Here is a 17,081-nt window from a genome sequence, read left to right as displayed (position 1 = left end):
AAATTATATGCTATACATCACTCAGTGATCTTATTTTTAATGATTTATCAATGACCATTTAGATAGATCTTCTTTCAGTTTACTAAAAAGCTAGTAATGTTAAAGTTATTTTTAATGATTTGTCAGTGGACCATTTGAATGAGTTTTCCTTCAATTTATTAGAAAACTAGTAATGTTAAACTTATTTTTAAGGATATATCATGGACCGTTTGAATAGGTTTGCCTTCAATTTACTAGAAAACTAGTAATATCAAACACAGTAACTTTCAAAAGAGTTTGTTACTCAGTAGCATCACTCAGCTTTTCGACACCAACATCATTATTTCAGATTGTGTCTCTTTAGCTCCTTGCAGGTTTTTACACTTTGGGGCAGTACATCGTTTAAGCATTCAGACGGAGAGAGGTACACCTTTCCCTTTTAAAGTGGGAGAAGAGGGAGATGCAGACTAGGACCTTTGGGGGCCACTCAACTACACTGCTTCTCAGGTAAACCAGACTTAGGAGAGAGTAGGTATAAACGTTAAAGGTCTGGAATCGGTTTCCTTAACACTCTCTGAGTGACTCAGTTCTCTAGTTTGAAGACCACTACTCTGAGGCTTATACCCATGTAGAAGAGCTGCTAGTGTTGAGTCTACTGAGCTGGGCGACTCTTTCACTGAACAGCGTCACTGATCTCTCCAGGACTTGGGAGAAACCCCGCTGAATCTCTGTCTACGTGAGTCATTGCAGTTTTCTAACTTTGGGAAAAGACCATGGTCACTTTATTTAAATAACTGGTGACCAGTGAGTAGTAACCCACTGGAGTTCTATGAGATACTTAATTTCTTTCTACAATTTGCTTTGTGACAACCTCTGGAAATATATTTATTCATGACTTTCTTTAATGGGCACCCTTTGTCTACATCAACCCAGACAGCACTGTACTTGGGTTGCATTTTGTGACCTGAGGTAAGAATGCCTGTAAGGCCTCCTATGCCCTCTGTTAATTGTAAAATGAACAGATGCCTAGTGGAGAAGATTATTAGAAAAAGTTTGTACAGTTTGAGAGAACTAGAAGTCAGTATTGCTGGACCTAGATTTTGATAGCATACTGAAGCCAAGTAAGCTACAGCGGTAAGTAAAATACTAAGGTAGCTTTCTCTTAGGGCAAAAGTTTTCTGGTTTGCAGATTTCTGGATGTAGTTGAAAAGGGCCGTACATTTCAAAAATAGTGTAATGGACATTCTCATGCAGGAGAATTCTACTCTAATGCCTGAGAAGTTTTAATGTGCTAAATTTAAATGAGGAAAAGTTAACTGGTGAATAGGTCAAATGCCTCAACATTATAAAGAAAACAAGATTTGAAACATAGACAATCCTATTTTATAGTTACAAGTCATTTTAAAAATCATTATAAAGACCTGAAAATAAAATATAATATCTGACATCAAATCCATAAGAACACATTAACAATAAGTCACATCTTAATTAAGGCTTTCCTCCTACTTGCTTCAACAGGTGATACAGGAAAAGGATCATGAGTTGTAGTAGCTAGTAAATGGCCTGGGGTGCACTCTGGGAAGCAGCCAGGACAAAGATAATATGTCCAGAAAAGAAATTTTAGATAAGACTGCTTATGGCTCAGAGTTGGGTGGATGAGGTGGGTTTCACCCCTTAGAAAGTACACTGTACGTATCCATTAGTTTTCTCCCAGTTCCTCGGCTGCATGAAATTTATGTTAAAGATTTGACATATTCCCAAATTAATTTTTAAGTACCATGATCTTTGTTTACAGACATCCTTTTTCTCTAGGGTTTCCTGAAATGTAAAACTTGTACATCTTGTAAGAAATGAAAAACACCGAAATATAATTAAGTAGCAAAAACCCACAAAAGAGAACTCTTCATCTACTGTATTTAGAAAAGATAAAATTCTCCCCTGAGCTAGGTCTGACAATGTTAGGTTTTTCTGTGGTGTTCTTTCTGATGTTCCTAAAAGACAGAAAACCTAAATCAGAACGACAGTATCTTTTGAACCTATTTTATTAACACTAAGACACTGTTAATAAGAAACGTAAGTGGGCAGGGTCTAGAACTGATTTATTGTATTACTAAGTGGAACCATGGAATTAAACATTGGTCTACCACTGAGCCACTAAGGATAGGTTCTTAAAAATTAAATATAAATTAAAGATACTACATTCATGTAGTTGAAAAATAGAAAAGCATGAAAGAGCTTCACATGTGATGTGAATTGTGGTCCTTGAAGCTTCACACAATTTGTGTGAAACACAAGTTACACACAACTTGTGTAACTTGGCTGCCTTGTAAATGTCACCTTCCCACCTGGTTTCCTAGCCATATCAGTTTCTTGTATATTAATAAGGAGATTCTTGAAACATAGAAGTGAGGAAGAGGAAAATGAGGACAGGAAGAAAGAGAATGGCAAGAAAGAAGACAGGGAAAAGGTGAGTAGAAAGATGGATGGAAGAAAAATGTCTTAGTGTGTTCTTGTTGCTATCACAAAATACCACATACTGGGTGGCATATAAACAACTGGAACTTATTTCTCACAGTTTTCCAGTGTGAAAATCTGAGATCAGGGTGCCTGTATCACCAGTTTCTGTGTCTAGTGAGGGCCTTCTATAGTGGGGGAAGGGAAAGCGAGCTTCACCAGCCTTTTTTATAGAGGCGCTAATCCCACTCTGGAAGGCTCTTCCCTGATGACTTAATCACCTCCTAAAGGCCCCATCTACTACTACCGTCACCTTGGGGGTTAAATTTCAACATAAGAATTGGGGGCAGAGGGGAACGCAAACATTCAGACCATAGCAGAAGGGAAAGACTGAGGTTTTATACAAAGGATCAGCAACAGTCTCCCAGCCTTCTCTTGCAATTGTTTTTTGTTTGTTTGTATGTTTGTATATTTTTATATGAATAGAAGAGGAAGAAATGGGAAAAGGAAAAGAAAAAATAAGATTTTAATCTGGGAAAAAGTTGTTTTAAGCCACAGGACATTTTAAACCACATGTATATATTACATAAATAAAGGTTTTTGTATTGCTTTTTCTTCTTATATCACTTTTATCTTGTCTTATCCAAGTATATTTCATTATTTTGAGATTTAGGTTTAGGGAAAACAGTTCAGAGCCCATAGGCACAGCTATACATGGAAGAAAGGGAAGCAGGGATGCGGACCTCTACCCCCCTCTTACCCGAGACAGACGAACTTTTCTCCAGCACAAATTGGCCTGTTGGATTCTAGAATTAAACTTTCTGCACTGACCTGCCCAGAATGCAAATAGATTAACTGATTTTGAACCCTGACGGAGATGCTGTATCTATGCACGGCACCATTTTTATTGACTTCAACTCTTCAGCAGGTGGCAGTGTTCCTCTCTATTCCCAGTGGCTTCCGCGTTTGCTCCTTTTCAAAAGAGTAATGGTCCCTTTTCTTTTATCCAGGACTGGCTGCCTCCTTGACATCCTCGTTTGGAAGATACTCTCCAGATGATTGTAGGAACTGAGTAAGAGAAGCAAATTTGCAACATGCAGCAATCCGTGTTTATTTTTGATCTTCAAGGCCCTAGTCCTCACGGTCTAATTTCAGGACAGTTAAGGACAGAGCGTGTGCACCAGTTAATGTATTGCCTACTTGTCACCATCTTTCCCTATTCCATACCCTATTTATTTTCTCTACTTATGCAGTCTTCTTGTTCCCTCCAATCGCCCCTGTCCAAGTCTTGAAAATACCATTAAAAGCCATTTCTAATCAACTTTTTTCTCTAATTAACTTGTTTAGGTACTATAAAAGCAATGCTTTCTTCCCATCTTTATTCACTGACAGGATATCAGGAAATTTCCCAGGTTCCAGTTCAGGATCATTACTGGGTAGTCGTGTAATCTGAGGACCCTTTGGCCTTCAGTTTCTTCATCTGTAAAATGGAATTGATGAACAAAGGGATCTTGGAAGTTTCTTGGATCATAAAGTAGTCTGCCACTGACTTAAATGGCGGTGGTACTGTGTGGTTCTATACGATTATTGCTGGAATAAATTTTCTTTACGCAACAAAAGTCATTAAACAGTACAGAGTGAAGAATAGACTAGTGGAGATAGTTGACTTAAGGAGAGAGGGTAGTCAGGGTAAGATACAACCTGCCTACTATACAGCATCTGTATCAGCCATCATTTAGGCCAGATTTTCTCACTCGTTTCTATGGTGAAGCAGACACCAAACAGGCCTTTAGTCTTAAATGCTGGAAGTTCCTTAGTGTGCTCATTTATTTTAAAATGGTATTAGAGTTGACTCTTGCCCTGATTTCCTTAACATTGTTTTGATAATTGCCATTTGTTTATTTTTGGCATTAGTTCTATTGAATGAAATCAGTTTTTTACCTTAAGAAAATCATAAATGATCATAAACCTTCAAGCCATACAGAAAGCAATACATAAAAGAGAAATTTCTCTTTCTGAAGTGCCCCCTCCCCACCCTGAGGTAATCAGTGCTATCTTCTCTCTTATTTATTCCTCCAGACATTTTCCATGTATTTGTGCAAACAAATACACATATGAGGTCTGTCCAGAAAGTATCCAGCCATGTAATATGAAAAATAGAGATATTTATTGAAGAAGATACAAGAAACCAGAAACATTGTACATAGGACAATGATGCCTCAGTCCCCACATAGTTTTCCCAATTGCCATCAGCTGCTCTGTCATATTTTCCTGAATCTCATCAATGGCCTGAAATCTCTTCCCTTTCAAAGGTGATTTTAGTTTTGGGAAAAGCCAGAAGTCACAGGGTGCCAAATCTGGGCTGTATGGGGTCTGAGTCACCTGGGTGATTTGATGTTTTGCCAAAAAACTCTGCCCAAGATGTGAACGGGTGTGTTGTTGTGATGAAGCTGCCAATCATCAGCTGCCCATAGCTGTGGTTTTCTGAATCATCTGAATACTTTCTGTGAAGGAATGAATGTTTAAGCTTAATGCAAAATTTGGTGCAGATTTGTTGCTCTACTCAGATTTAAATGCTATGGCCACACAGCACATGTGCTCACTCAAGGGTGTCTACTGCCCCCACTGACTAGCATAGCAAAGTCATCATTGTTCACGTGTGTGCACCCTAGTCCACTCTCTTCGGCTGCCAGATTACAGTGATGCCATGCAACCATTCTCGGTATATTAACAATGGATGGACTTTTTCCGGACAGAGCTTGGTATATATATTATCACTTAAAATTTTTTTTATTTATCGATTTTGGAGAAAGCGAGGAAGGGAGAGAGAGAGCAAGAGCACACAACATCAATTTGTTGTTCCACTTTTTTATGCATTCATTGGTTATTTCTTGTATGTGCTGTGACAAGGGATAGAACCCACAACATTGGCATATGGGGATGATGCTCTAACCATTTGAGCTACCCAGCCAAGCCTCACTTTTTTTTGTTTTATTTCACTATTTTTATGAACCCTTTTGTGACATATGCTAATCCTACAGTGCAATTATACATGTAAAATAGATGAGTAAGCAAATGAAGAAATTACAGGATAAGGAACAAAATAAGTAATAAACTGAAAACATTCTGTTGCTAATCAAGTTGTCATGTCAGCTGGTAGTGATGATTCTTAACTTACAGAGAGTCCAGGCAGAATTGACCATGGAAAATTATGTTTTGATTAGTCATTGATAGGGGGACAGTTAGAGTCATTGTTGCAGATGACCACCATGTGATAGATGGCACCCAGCAGACAACAGAAATTGATGTCTGAAAGCTGGGTGCTGTCATAACAAAAATGTAACACGTGTGACACTGGCTTTGGGATGGGGCATTGGTTGGAAGGGTGAAGAGGGAACTCTCAACTTTTTTTCTTAAAAAAATTAGCTTTTAAAAATTTTATTTTGAAACAATTTCAGACTTACAGAAAAGTTGAAGAATGATCCAGAATGGTTGTATATTATTCACCCAGCTGGCCTAATTTTAAAAAATTACATATCCATGGACTCATTATCAAGTGCAGGAAATTAATGTGAAGTATAGACGTTATATGAAATTCACCAGTTTTTCTAGTGCTGTTCTTTTTTTGTTCCATGGACCAAATGGGATTCCACAGCATGTGGATTTAGTTGATATGCCTTCTTAGTCTGGGGAGGAGACTCTTAATAGAGGCTGTAAGAAGTGGGGCAATTGCTATTGGACCACTGGAGGAAGTGAGGCTGTAAGACGTGATGTTATGTAGTGGCAAAATGGTTGGCAACACTTATGTGCAGTAAAACATAGAAGGTAGAAAATGTACCTAATTCAAGATGAATTGCCAAATTTTCAGTTGGCTTCTTTTAGTGATGTGAGATGGTATCACAAGAGAGATGTCATAAGAAAGGAACTATTTAGTTTACCAGAAGATCGTAGAGGAAATACACAGGGCCTACGAGGGCCCTATCTCGTAGGTGCAGTCTCTTTAGCCAGTAAGATCCTCAAAGTAAGAAATGGCCTCAGGGGCCTGCTTGTAAAATGTGGCCTCAATGTGAAGATCTAATCAGAATTCTATGTTAAGACTTCTAAAAAAGTTAAGATATTGCCTTATAGACCCTCTTATCTAGACCAAAGAGCTTCAAGGAATCTTCAGGGTCCAACAGGGCTCAAAGTGAAAGAATTTAAGATGTAGCTTTGGTGGGCAAGGAATGAACTCCAATAAGAGTGATAGAAAACCCACAAAATTTTAAAGAGAATTGTATTGAGAAGCCCACCAGCAGCTGGGACTAAAGAAGGAGGAGATAGTTCAAATTGGAAAAGTAAAAGCCTCTAGGCCCCCAAAGTTCTAGGGGTGGGAAGGAACCAGAGGGAGTTGTTCAACTGTAAAGGGCAGGCAGTTTCTTATGGAAAAGGAAGGTTAACTCAGAGCTGATAGCTCATACCCAGAGCAGGAGCCAAGAATGCTGGATTAGGGAACTGCTCTGGACAGAAGAAGCAGGCTCTATTGGAGAACTAAATCCTCAGAGTCAGGATAACAGTGTTTGGCTGGCTTTCAGAATGCTGCAGACTAGTGACTGCTATGTGCCTTCCAACAGCCCTCTCCATTTTGAACAGGAGCATCTATTGCAGGGATTCTATCCCTGTACATTGTGTATGTAACTTGTCTTTTAGTGCACAGGTCTCTAGATGAAGAGGAGCAGCACCTGAAATGCCTCATCCACACCTGGGCCTACTGTAAATTACCAGATCCTAGACCTGAGAACCAATGCCATTCAGAATGATCATTTTGGGGGAGAAAGGAAGTATATATTGCATGTCTTTGTGTGGGTATATATGTCTGAATTTTTGTGGCCACAAAGTGGATTATGATAGAGTGTTTCCAAATAAGACTGCTAATTATTCCTCCCATTACAGCCACTGCTTCCATTAAGAAACAGAGTCTCTTTCTTCTGGATGGCCCCTGACTTGTTTTGGCCAAAAGAATACAACAACAGTGACGTTCTGGGACTTCTAAACTTCAGCTTCAAGAGACCTTGTAGTTTCCGTTTTTTTCCTTCTTGGATCCAGTCATTGTGCAAAAGAAGCTTAGGCTGGACCTCAAAATGATGAGCAATTACAGGATGAGAGGGAAGGCCATAGCCATTTCAGCTCCTCAAGCCGAGGTGCTAGACATGTGGGTAAAGCCATCTTGGGCTTTCCAGCCCCAGACAAACTCACAGCTGAATGCAACCATATGTCTGACCCCAGCTGACATCCTGGAGAAGAAGAACTATTCTCCTTCTCCAAACTGCTGAAGTCTGAAAAAATAAATGATATTTTTTAAGCCATCAAGTTTATGGTGGTTTGTTATATAGCAATAAATTGAAAGTTATCAAACTTCAGGGTATTTTCTGTTGCTTTAACTTTCCTCCAAGGAGACTAAATTTCATAAAAGCTGGACCGTATATTGATGTGGACTCTGGCCAGCAGTGTCCGTGGTGTTGTGGATGAGATGAGACAAATTCATATGGACTATCGAAGTCCTGTGGAGAAAATGGGACCTCACAGCCACTCTCAAGGGGAGAGCACCTCAACCCTTGCCTTGACAGGCTTTTATTGGCTTTCTAATAGCATACATCAGAGAAGGTTCTCATTCACTATGCTTAGGTTTGCTTTAGGTAATTTCTTTTTACACATAACAAAGGAAAGGATGTTACTAATTACTTCCTACAGATTAACAAGGAAAAAATGTTGCAAATGCAAGAGAACCATGAGTAGTTGGTCTGGTTACACTTCAGTCCTTGGGAGAATTAGCACAGACTTCAGGAAGTTACTTTAAAGATATGCAGTAAGCACTTGCTGCTTCAACTCAGGGTGAGGGAGTTTTAGCAAGAGCAAGCCTCAAAGCAGCATAGGTATAATGCAGGCCTGGTTTCCCTCAGGAGAACTGATCCGTGGGTTTGGTGTCCTGCGTGCCACCACGTGCCTATGGGCTTTCCAATAGGGCTGGGCTACATTTGCCATTCCATGCAGATAGGTTCCCAATAGTATATGCCATATTATCACTCTATCTACAGAGCTTAGCACAGTACTGGCACATAATAGACACCCAAATATTTGTTGGTGGAATCATTAAATGAATGAATAAAGACCACACACCATCAAGAAGACAGACAAAAAAAGATACTTTAAATTGAGTTTATCCCATTGCACTTACTCTTTGAAAAAGGTATTCTTTGTTATCAGAAAAAGTGATGTCTCAGAAGCCAGCAGGATGTTCTGAAGGAAAAGATAGGGGTGAGGCAAGGGTCAAACTTGACTTCTTCTCAATGTGCCTCCTATACCTAGACAAATGAGGGCTACCCAGTAAGGTGGCTGGTAAATGCCCCAATACCTGCTGGTATATAAAAATTATTATATTTTCTATTATTGGAAGAGCTAACATGCAGAATATGTGTTCCATAGAACTAGAGTTAGAATTAATATTAAGGGGACCAAAGTAGAATACCCAACAGCCAGCGTTAGACTGGCGACGAAAACAGTCAAAGCTGTCTTGCCATGTTAAGTCTTCCCTTTTCATCACTCTCTGGTCCAAATCACAACTTCTGAGTGCCGCTTAGGCACAGTGAATGCCTGATCTACTCTGAGGTCCTCCCAGGAGTATCCAGCCCAATCTTTATTTCTCAGAGTGATAATTTCATAGAGCATACCTCTCTACTGAGATGGAAACGAAAACATAAGGCCATCTGAAATAGCTCCAGGAGGGTTTAGGTGATGGAGTTTATAGACAATCATGGAAACTTCTCTTTTAGGACAGGGTCACTTGTATAATCCATCCCAGAGCTTTCTGCTGAAATGCCTTGGGAAAATATCTTTATTTAAAAGAACAGCAATATTTATAATAAAGATAAATGAAGTAAGGGGAAAGCCTTTGGACCATTGGAAGAATGGGATGGTTCAGATTCAAACCCATAACTATTATATTTTTCTATTCTGCATTACATCGAAAGCAGTGGTTAAACAATACAAATAAAGAAGACGGCTTTAAAATTAAAGCCACTGATTTATGTCTCTGTCTGAAAGGTTCAGTGTGTGAGTGGTGAGAAAGGCACTACAGCATGCAGTGTTTAACCAAAGACATGTTTGTAGCAGGACCTACCAAGATCAGATCAAGTATTTATATCATCCACGTCAAGTTGCCGGTCATTTCATGTATCCAAAGATATTTTCTCTGGATGTTCTTTGCATGTACTAACAATACAGTTTTGGAATTCGTTGTTAGAAACTATAATTACAGCTCGTTTGTCATGTTCACTGATTATTCTATATAGTCTCCCTAAAGCTTTATATAATTCTCCTTTTGTTACAAGCTTCTGTTTCTCCCTAGGGTGTTCTGAATCCCAACGGGTAAAAAACTGAAGTGTTTGGAAACCAGTATGTATTGTGTTATCTGTACTGTCAAGCGAATATTTGCCATTGAATTTTTAAAATTATTTTAAAAAACTTTCTATACATTAGGTAGAGTCAGCTATTTAGAGGTTTCAGCTCTACCACCTAGGTAAGGAGATTTCTTGGGTAGAAGAAAAAAGTGAAGAAAAACAAAATCAAAAAAGGATACATCAGTATTTCCTTCAGGAATCTGCTTAACAGTGGGGAGGGGAGGAGGTTTTTATTCAGCAAGTTCTAATAACTGCCTGATACTGCTGTCAGGCTGGCCAAATATCTGCCAATATTGGTGATCCTTTCCTTCATCACTAGAGAAAAGTACAGGGACCTAATGTTTAGAGTAGCAGCAAAACCGTTTCCCATTTTCTCCCTTTAGCTGATGAAAGTGCTTGTGGGCCAGTCCCGTATTCCCACACTTTAGTGCTGGTGATGCATACTCTCTGCTCCACAATAACTCTGTGTCATGGGAATTGAAAAGAATCCTCTCTCCTCATGCCTAACTCCAGCAGGGCAGAAATGAACGAACACATGTTTTTCCCAGGAGTGGCTTTCAGAACTTCTCAGATGCTGTAAGAGTAATTCTCACATAGGGTAGCCTTCAGGGACCCTGGGACAAGCTCAGCAACCCGAGAAACAAACATGGGACATTTTACCCCTCCCCAATCTACTTCCCCTCTTTTAATTTCATCTTCACTTTGCCTTGCCCACGTCAAGCAGTAGATGATATTCAACCCAGCACAGCTCAGGTTCTTACCGTGCAATCTAGTGAAACACCTAGAAATCAGCGACTCTTTGTCCTTTGTTATTTGTAGAACAAAGAAATCTCTAGCTCCCACTAGGCTGTGTGGACAGAACTTTCATCTTTGGAAATCAAAGTAGGAGCAGGTTTTTCTCCTACTCTTCCCAGGTTGCTCTTCATTGCCCTTTCCACATTGGCCCCTGTCTCCCCCAGGCTGACCAGGACCGTGGGCAAAATCAGCTTCTAGGAAATACCAATACTGAAGTTTCAGCAGGATGCTAACTCGTGTAGATCTATCTTAAAAGAGTGTTGAATATAAATGCAAGATTTATGGAGCATAAGAGATCGCTAAGAACATATAACTATCCCTGGTTTAATTAGTAGTCTTGCAGTTAGGTAATGGCCTGTGGCTTCTAAGCTGGGTCTCCTGGGGTTTCTAGTCTTCAGGGGTTGCCTACAATTATGATGCGCTCATATACAACCTTCTTCATATACAAAATAAGTCTTCTTTAGACCTTCCTAGGCAACTACTCCCAATTACTGCAATACTCATGCAAATTAATCTCTATTCTTCCAGTGCCTAAACCGACCCAGTGCCTCTCAGCCTAGGTCTCAACACAGATTACTTTGGGACTCCAATCGTCTCCTTGAGTCTTACTTCCCAGAGGAAAGAAAAGAAAGAAATTCCTAGATTGGTGTTGATTGATGCCTATTTTCTCCCAGCAGAAGGTGTATAACTCGCTTTGTAGCTGATCAATGTCCAGGTAAATGTGCTCCAGTTCTCAGCATTTCTAAACCAGCTGCCTCACAGGGATGGGTCAACTAATGGGGCTGTAAGCAGACTTGACAGGTTTGTTCTGGGCTGACGGCCATTGATTAGGTTCTCGGACCAGATAAGTCACTTGGCCAAGTTTACAGTAGGTGGGGCGAGCTCACCAGCTCAGGGTTAGTGACTTAGTGACTTTAAGTTTGTTGCAACATCGGTGTATTCAAGCAGCGGGCTGCGGCAAGAGATACCTTGTTGCCCCGAGAGCACAGCACCAGAAAGTTTCGCCCTAAGGGGCAGGGCACTAGTGAGGAAGACACACACCTCCATGGCACAGCCTCTTCTCCTACGGTTTGGAATAAGCAGTGTTAGATAATCCAGAGGTAGGAGTCTCAAGTCTCGGCCATTTGGCTTGCTCTGTGGGTAGCAGGGGAAGGGTGGGACCAGCTTGGGAGCTCTCGTTCCTAGGTCTGCAAGAAGCAGCGGCGGCAGCCAACGGTGCGGAAAGGTGGGGGCACGTGCTTGGATGTGGGTGCTTGTATAAGCAGCTCCCCAGGCGTCAGCCCCTACAGCGCTCTGGTGGGTGCCTCTTCTGAACTAGTGTTTCCGCCGTCAACTGGAAGGCTCTGGGGTCCCGCTGCCTGCACCAGGTAAGAGCACCCCGGGCGAAGGAAGGAAACCGCCCGCCTCTCCAGCTATCATAGGCGAGTGGGAATTTGGAAAGTTCCCCAACTAGGAACACACGTGACCTCCTCCTGAAAGTAGTTCCGACTGTGGCCCGTGTATCCCTCCACCTCCTTTGAACCCTCCTAGGTCTCTTCGGCCCCGCCCACTCGAAGGGGTTGCAGCTTCCTACCGTCGCGTACTTCACATTCGGGCCCAGCAACCCCGGCCTTCATCGTGTACTGCCCTGTTACGGGAGCGCGGAACCTGGCCCGAGGGCGATCCACCCGTCCGTGTTTTCTCATCAGCCCCAAAGGGGCGGGGAGATATAGCCTCGGAGGTCCGAGCTCGAGTTCGACGCGGTGAACCGAATCAGATCCTCAAAGTGGGGAAAACGCTTGTTCCTCCAGGGGGCAATACGGGGGCTGCGGGTTGCCTCCACCGCGGGGGGGGGGGGGGGGGGGCGGGTCCGCTTTCAGTCCACTTAGTTGTCTTTTGGGTCCGAGAAATGCGGGAACGCAGTTCTCACACTCAGCTTGCTCGACTTTCATTTTTAGGGCAAAAGGGCCGAGTTGCCGGGGAAGCGGGAGGTGGGGCGGTGAATGGGGGCCGGATGAAGTGATACACACTAGAGACACAATAGGGGGGTGTTCTTTGTGCTAGGACTGACACCTTGAGGACACGGGGGTGAGAATGGGGGGGAGGTGAAATTTCGTGGCAAAGGTTGCTGCAGTAAATCCCTGCGAACGACTGTGATCCGAAAGCGGTGTAAAAGAGTGAGGTTGCAGGCCTTGACCAGGGAAACTTAGGAACGGTGCAGGGGGCGGGATGTCCTCGCTGTAGGGACCGTACCTGCATTTCCCTTTACACTGACCAGCGCGGTCACCTGGTCTTTTGTACCTGTGCACAGGTAGCCTCAGACCCGCGTCAGTAACACCACTCAATGCACCCACCTCAGCTTTCCCCATTAGCACCCCGCAACAGGCTACCCTGCATCCGGCTGCGTTTCTGGGCACAGGCCGAGGCTTAGCTCGTCCTCCCCGCCCTGCGTTGCTGCAGAAACAGCCGCGGCAAGTGCAGCTAGCTACTGGCCAGCGTCTCAGAACAAGCCCGAGCGAGCCCTGCGCGGCCACACTGGGCATGCTCAGTGGCGCTGGCAGGTTGGGGCTCGGCGTTCGCACCCTGAGCTACCCTGCCCCTCCTACCACCCCAGGCCTACCCCGTCCTACCCTCCCCCAGCGCTCCCGTACACCTCCTGCCCTTCCTCGGACTCCGGAGGCGCTCGGGTTCCCCGCGCAGCCGCGGAGGGGGCGGGACGACCGGCGGACGGTGATGTGGCGGAACTCTTTGTGCACTGCGGCAGGATACACGTTCGGACGCTGGACGCGGATGTGCTGCGATTGCGCTGAGATCTCTCCCCTCGGAAGCTGCAGCCATGATGGAAGTTTGAGAGTTGAGCCGCTGTGAGGCGAGGCCGGGCTCAGGCGAGGGAGATGAGAGACGGCGGCGGCCGCGGCCCAGAGCCCCTCTCAGCGCCTGTGAGCAGCCGCGGGGGCAGCGCCCTCGGGGAGCCGGCCGGCCGGCGGCGGCAGCGGCCGCGTTCCTCGCCTCCTCTTCTTTTCTAACCGTGCAGCAGCAGCCTCGTCCTCGGCTTCTGAAAGGGAAGGTGGAAGCCTTGGGCTCGGGCGCGAGCCGGCTGAGGCGCGGCGGCGGCACCTCCCGCTCCTGGAGCGGGGGGGAGAAGCGGCGGTAGCCGCAGCGGCTACAGCTCCGAGAAGGGGGTCGGAGCCGCCTGTCACCATTTCCAGGGCTGGGAACGCCGGAGAGTTGGTCTCTCCCCTCCTACTGCCTCCAACACGGCGGCGGCGGCGGCGGCACGTCCAGGGACCCGGGCCGGTTTTAAACCTCCCCTCCGCCGCCGCCGCACCCCCCCTGGCCCGGGCTCCGGAGGCCGCCGGAGGAGGCAGTCGTTCCGAGGATTACTCGTCTTCTCCCCATTACGCTGCTGCCGCTTCCAGGCCTCTGGTTGCTGAGGAGAAGCAGGCCCAGTCGTTGCAACCATCCAGCAGCCGCCGCAGCAGCCATTACCCGGCTGCGGTCCAGAGCCCAGCGGCAGCAGAGCGGGGAGCATCAGCGACCGCCAAGTCCAAAGCCATTTCCATCCTGCAGAAGAAGCCCCGCCACCAGCAGCTTCTGCCATCTCTCTCCTCCTTTTTCTTCAGCCACAGGCTCCCAGACATGACAGCCATCATCAAAGAGATCGTTAGCAGAAACAAAAGGAGATATCAAGAGGATGGATTCGACTTAGACTTGACCTGTATCCATTTCTGCGGCTGCTCGTCTTTGCCTTTTTCTGTCACTCTCTCTTAGAACGTGGGAATAGACGGATGCGAAAAATTTCCATAGTTTGGGTGACTATAACATTTAACCCTGGTCGAATTTCTAGAGTGTGTGTGTGTGTGTGTGCGCGTGTGCGGTGTGTCTCTTGAATTCAGTCAACCTAGGTAGGGTGTGTTCGGCTAGACGGACCTCTTGGCCTGGTTGCAAGTGTCAAGGCACCGAGTGGTTTCTTAGTCTGTCTATGGGGTCTCTTCCTAAAGGCTATTGTCCGCTAATACAGAATACAGTACGCTATGGGAGGTTAGTGAGTTTGGTAATCTGGTCTAGTAAATGAACAGAAAAGTAGACGCATTGAGGTTGAGCATATTTTGATTAAATCTTGGCTTTAGGCCCTAGATTAAGGGTATAGATCAGTTTAAAATGAAAATTAGTGCTGCACGTACGCATATTGCATCAGAAATCTTGCAGTGATTGTTCTTAGTTTCCTGGGTTGCATCGATACATTCTTTTAAAATGTGAATTGTGAGCGGGTTTGTCTGATTCTAGAAGCAGAATCATTTTCAGTGTGTATGGTACTGATTTGAGGGCAAAAGGGAGGTTGGTATATTTAAACTAAGTTAATTACAACTTTGACCGGCATTCAGAAGTTTCGTCATTTGAGATCAATAGTGCCATAACGTACCTCATACAGCACTCCTATTGGATCTTTGTTAAATTTGCCCTTTTCTCTCCTGGTGGGGTGATGTAGGATAGGGCATGAAACTTGCAGTTCCAGTAGCATTTTATATTCAGTGCTCTTGTTACGCTTAATAGAATGGAGATGGAGTGCTTTTTGATCCCAGATAATAATGTTGTGTCGGTTCAAGGGATTGTGTGCAGCAAATGGTGATTGCAAAGATTAAACCTGAGTTCTCACTTGAAATTTAAGTATTGTGTTGCCAGAATTGCTACTCAACTTTATTTAGGTTTCAGGCCCTCTTGACACCTTTAGGCATCCCTTAAATTTACTCTTGACTCGTGTAGCATGTCAAGTGTAATTGAACAGCCAATAGCCAGAAAAGCTGGTGAGAGTGGATTACTCCGGCTTCAGATGGTATGTATGTTAGCTTTTTCATACAGTGTTAAATTTACTGAGTCAGCTTGTTGAATAAGACAGAAACCCAGAAAATATTAACGGTGCCTAGTTTTGGTTGTCAAAAAGTTAGGCCTCTGTACTTCAAAAGATAGTGCTTATCAAAAGGCAGGTTTCAGATGAGAGAAACTGGTTTTGATCAAGGATGGGGTTAGAACCCCTTCTTTTGCAGAATGGAAAGTATCACAGGAATTGAGAGTTATTATTGGTAGGCCAGTGTATAAAGCAAGAAAAACAGAATTAAATTATCGTTCTGAGGTGACCGAACTAGTCTATTAGGGCCAAAAATTTGGTGGTGTGAATTGTAGCAGTGGACAATATTTACTTAAAATTACGTAGTTGCATAAGTGTTAATAGAGTATTCTTAGTAAAAATTATTCTGGCAAATATCAGTAACCATTTTACTTAAAGGTAGAGTGACACTAACGTTTATAAGTCTTGCTAAATATTGTAGGAAGTTTGTTTTTGTTTTTTTTTAAATAAGAAAACATTTTTTGTCCGAAGAGGTTATAGTCCTTTGGATATGTAGCTTCACATAAATGTGCACAGCTAATTTTGTCCAAGTTTTGTTTTGAAATGATAGCAGTTCTTGAAGAAATAGCTTTACACCACACAAAATGTTAACAGTTTTCTAAGTTAAAAATAGTATTAAAGAAAAAGAACTGGAAATTTTGGAGATTGCATTAATTGAAAAATTTCACTAAGGCTGAACTTGACCTGCTTGCCTAGGAGATAATTAATTATGAAGAAACTCTCCTGATTTGTAATATTTCAGAAGTAGTGCACCGTTAATAGTTGTGTAGGTATACAAGAACAAATTAAATGTTTATTTAACCTCTTTTAAAAAGCCCCCATTCAAAAAAAATTTTAGAGTGACATTTGGTAAACATTACTTTCAGTGATCAAAATTCATTTATGCTATTTTTACTTTACTCATTGAGTTAAAATCATTAGGATTATAAAAGTAAAATTATTCTGCCAGTTGCTTATATATGAGAAATGAGGTGGGTGGCCATTTCATTTTTCATTTCAGAGTATGTGTGCCTTTATATGTGAAATGTGACTTAAAACTTTCTTTAAAACTGTGTTTTTAGTTATGGTATGCATAGAAAGCAGTGTCAAATATTGCATCAAATGACTAACAACACTTAATTTCTAGAGTTGTGGTTTTATTTTGAGCCAAATGTTGATATGAAAAAAATTAGGAAAAAGTCAGTGAAGAGCTTACTTTTTAATGGTAGTTACACTTCCAATAATTTTGATACACTAAAGCACTTTGGTTTGCTTGGTTTTACTTTAGTGTTTTGTTAGTGGCTTGTGTTTATTGTAGGGAGGGGGATTAAAATGGCCATTGAAGACTTTTCTCTGGCAGGTTGTATGAACTATTTCAACAGCTAGCCTGTTGAAAGTTAAATTATTTTATGAAAGTAGTGGTTGGAGTTTTTTATATGATAAGAAAAGATTAATAATGAAGTGATTTCTCAAAGGAAAATTGAGGGCCATAATCCAGTTGTAAAAGATTTTTGCAAAATTGAATTATTCTAAAAAATAATTTGTTGGTAGTGCTG

General features: G+C 42.8%; 2 protein-coding genes across 2 annotated transcripts in view; one reads left to right on the top strand and one right to left on the bottom strand.

The window, feature by feature from the left end:
* Positions 1 to 11,558: 11,558 nt before the first annotated feature.
* Positions 11,559 to 12,346, bottom strand: KLLN (killin, p53 regulated DNA replication inhibitor). The gene is given in 3 exon segments (XM_024563429.3): positions 11,559 to 11,882; positions 11,884 to 12,219; positions 12,221 to 12,346. Coding segments are annotated over 3 exon segments (786 nt in total).
* Positions 12,347 to 13,270: 924 nt separating this feature from the next.
* Positions 13,271 to 17,081, top strand: part of PTEN (phosphatase and tensin homolog) — an 82,364-nt gene continuing 78,553 nt past the window's right edge. Inside the window, exon 1 of the mRNA XM_024563430.3 lies at positions 13,271 to 14,358. Within this exon, the coding sequence (XP_024419198.2) occupies positions 14,280 to 14,358 (79 nt within the window). The 5' untranslated portion in view covers positions 13,271 to 14,279. The remainder of the gene's footprint in view (positions 14,359 to 17,081) is intronic.

The sequence above is a fragment of the Desmodus rotundus genome, chromosome 4 (assembly GCF_022682495.2).
Source record: "Desmodus rotundus isolate HL8 chromosome 4, HLdesRot8A.1, whole genome shotgun sequence".
Taxonomy (NCBI): Eukaryota; Metazoa; Chordata; class Mammalia; order Chiroptera; family Phyllostomidae; genus Desmodus; species Desmodus rotundus.
The sequence above is the reverse complement of the archived record's forward strand: the minus strand, read 5'-3'. Positions and strand labels throughout refer to the sequence as shown.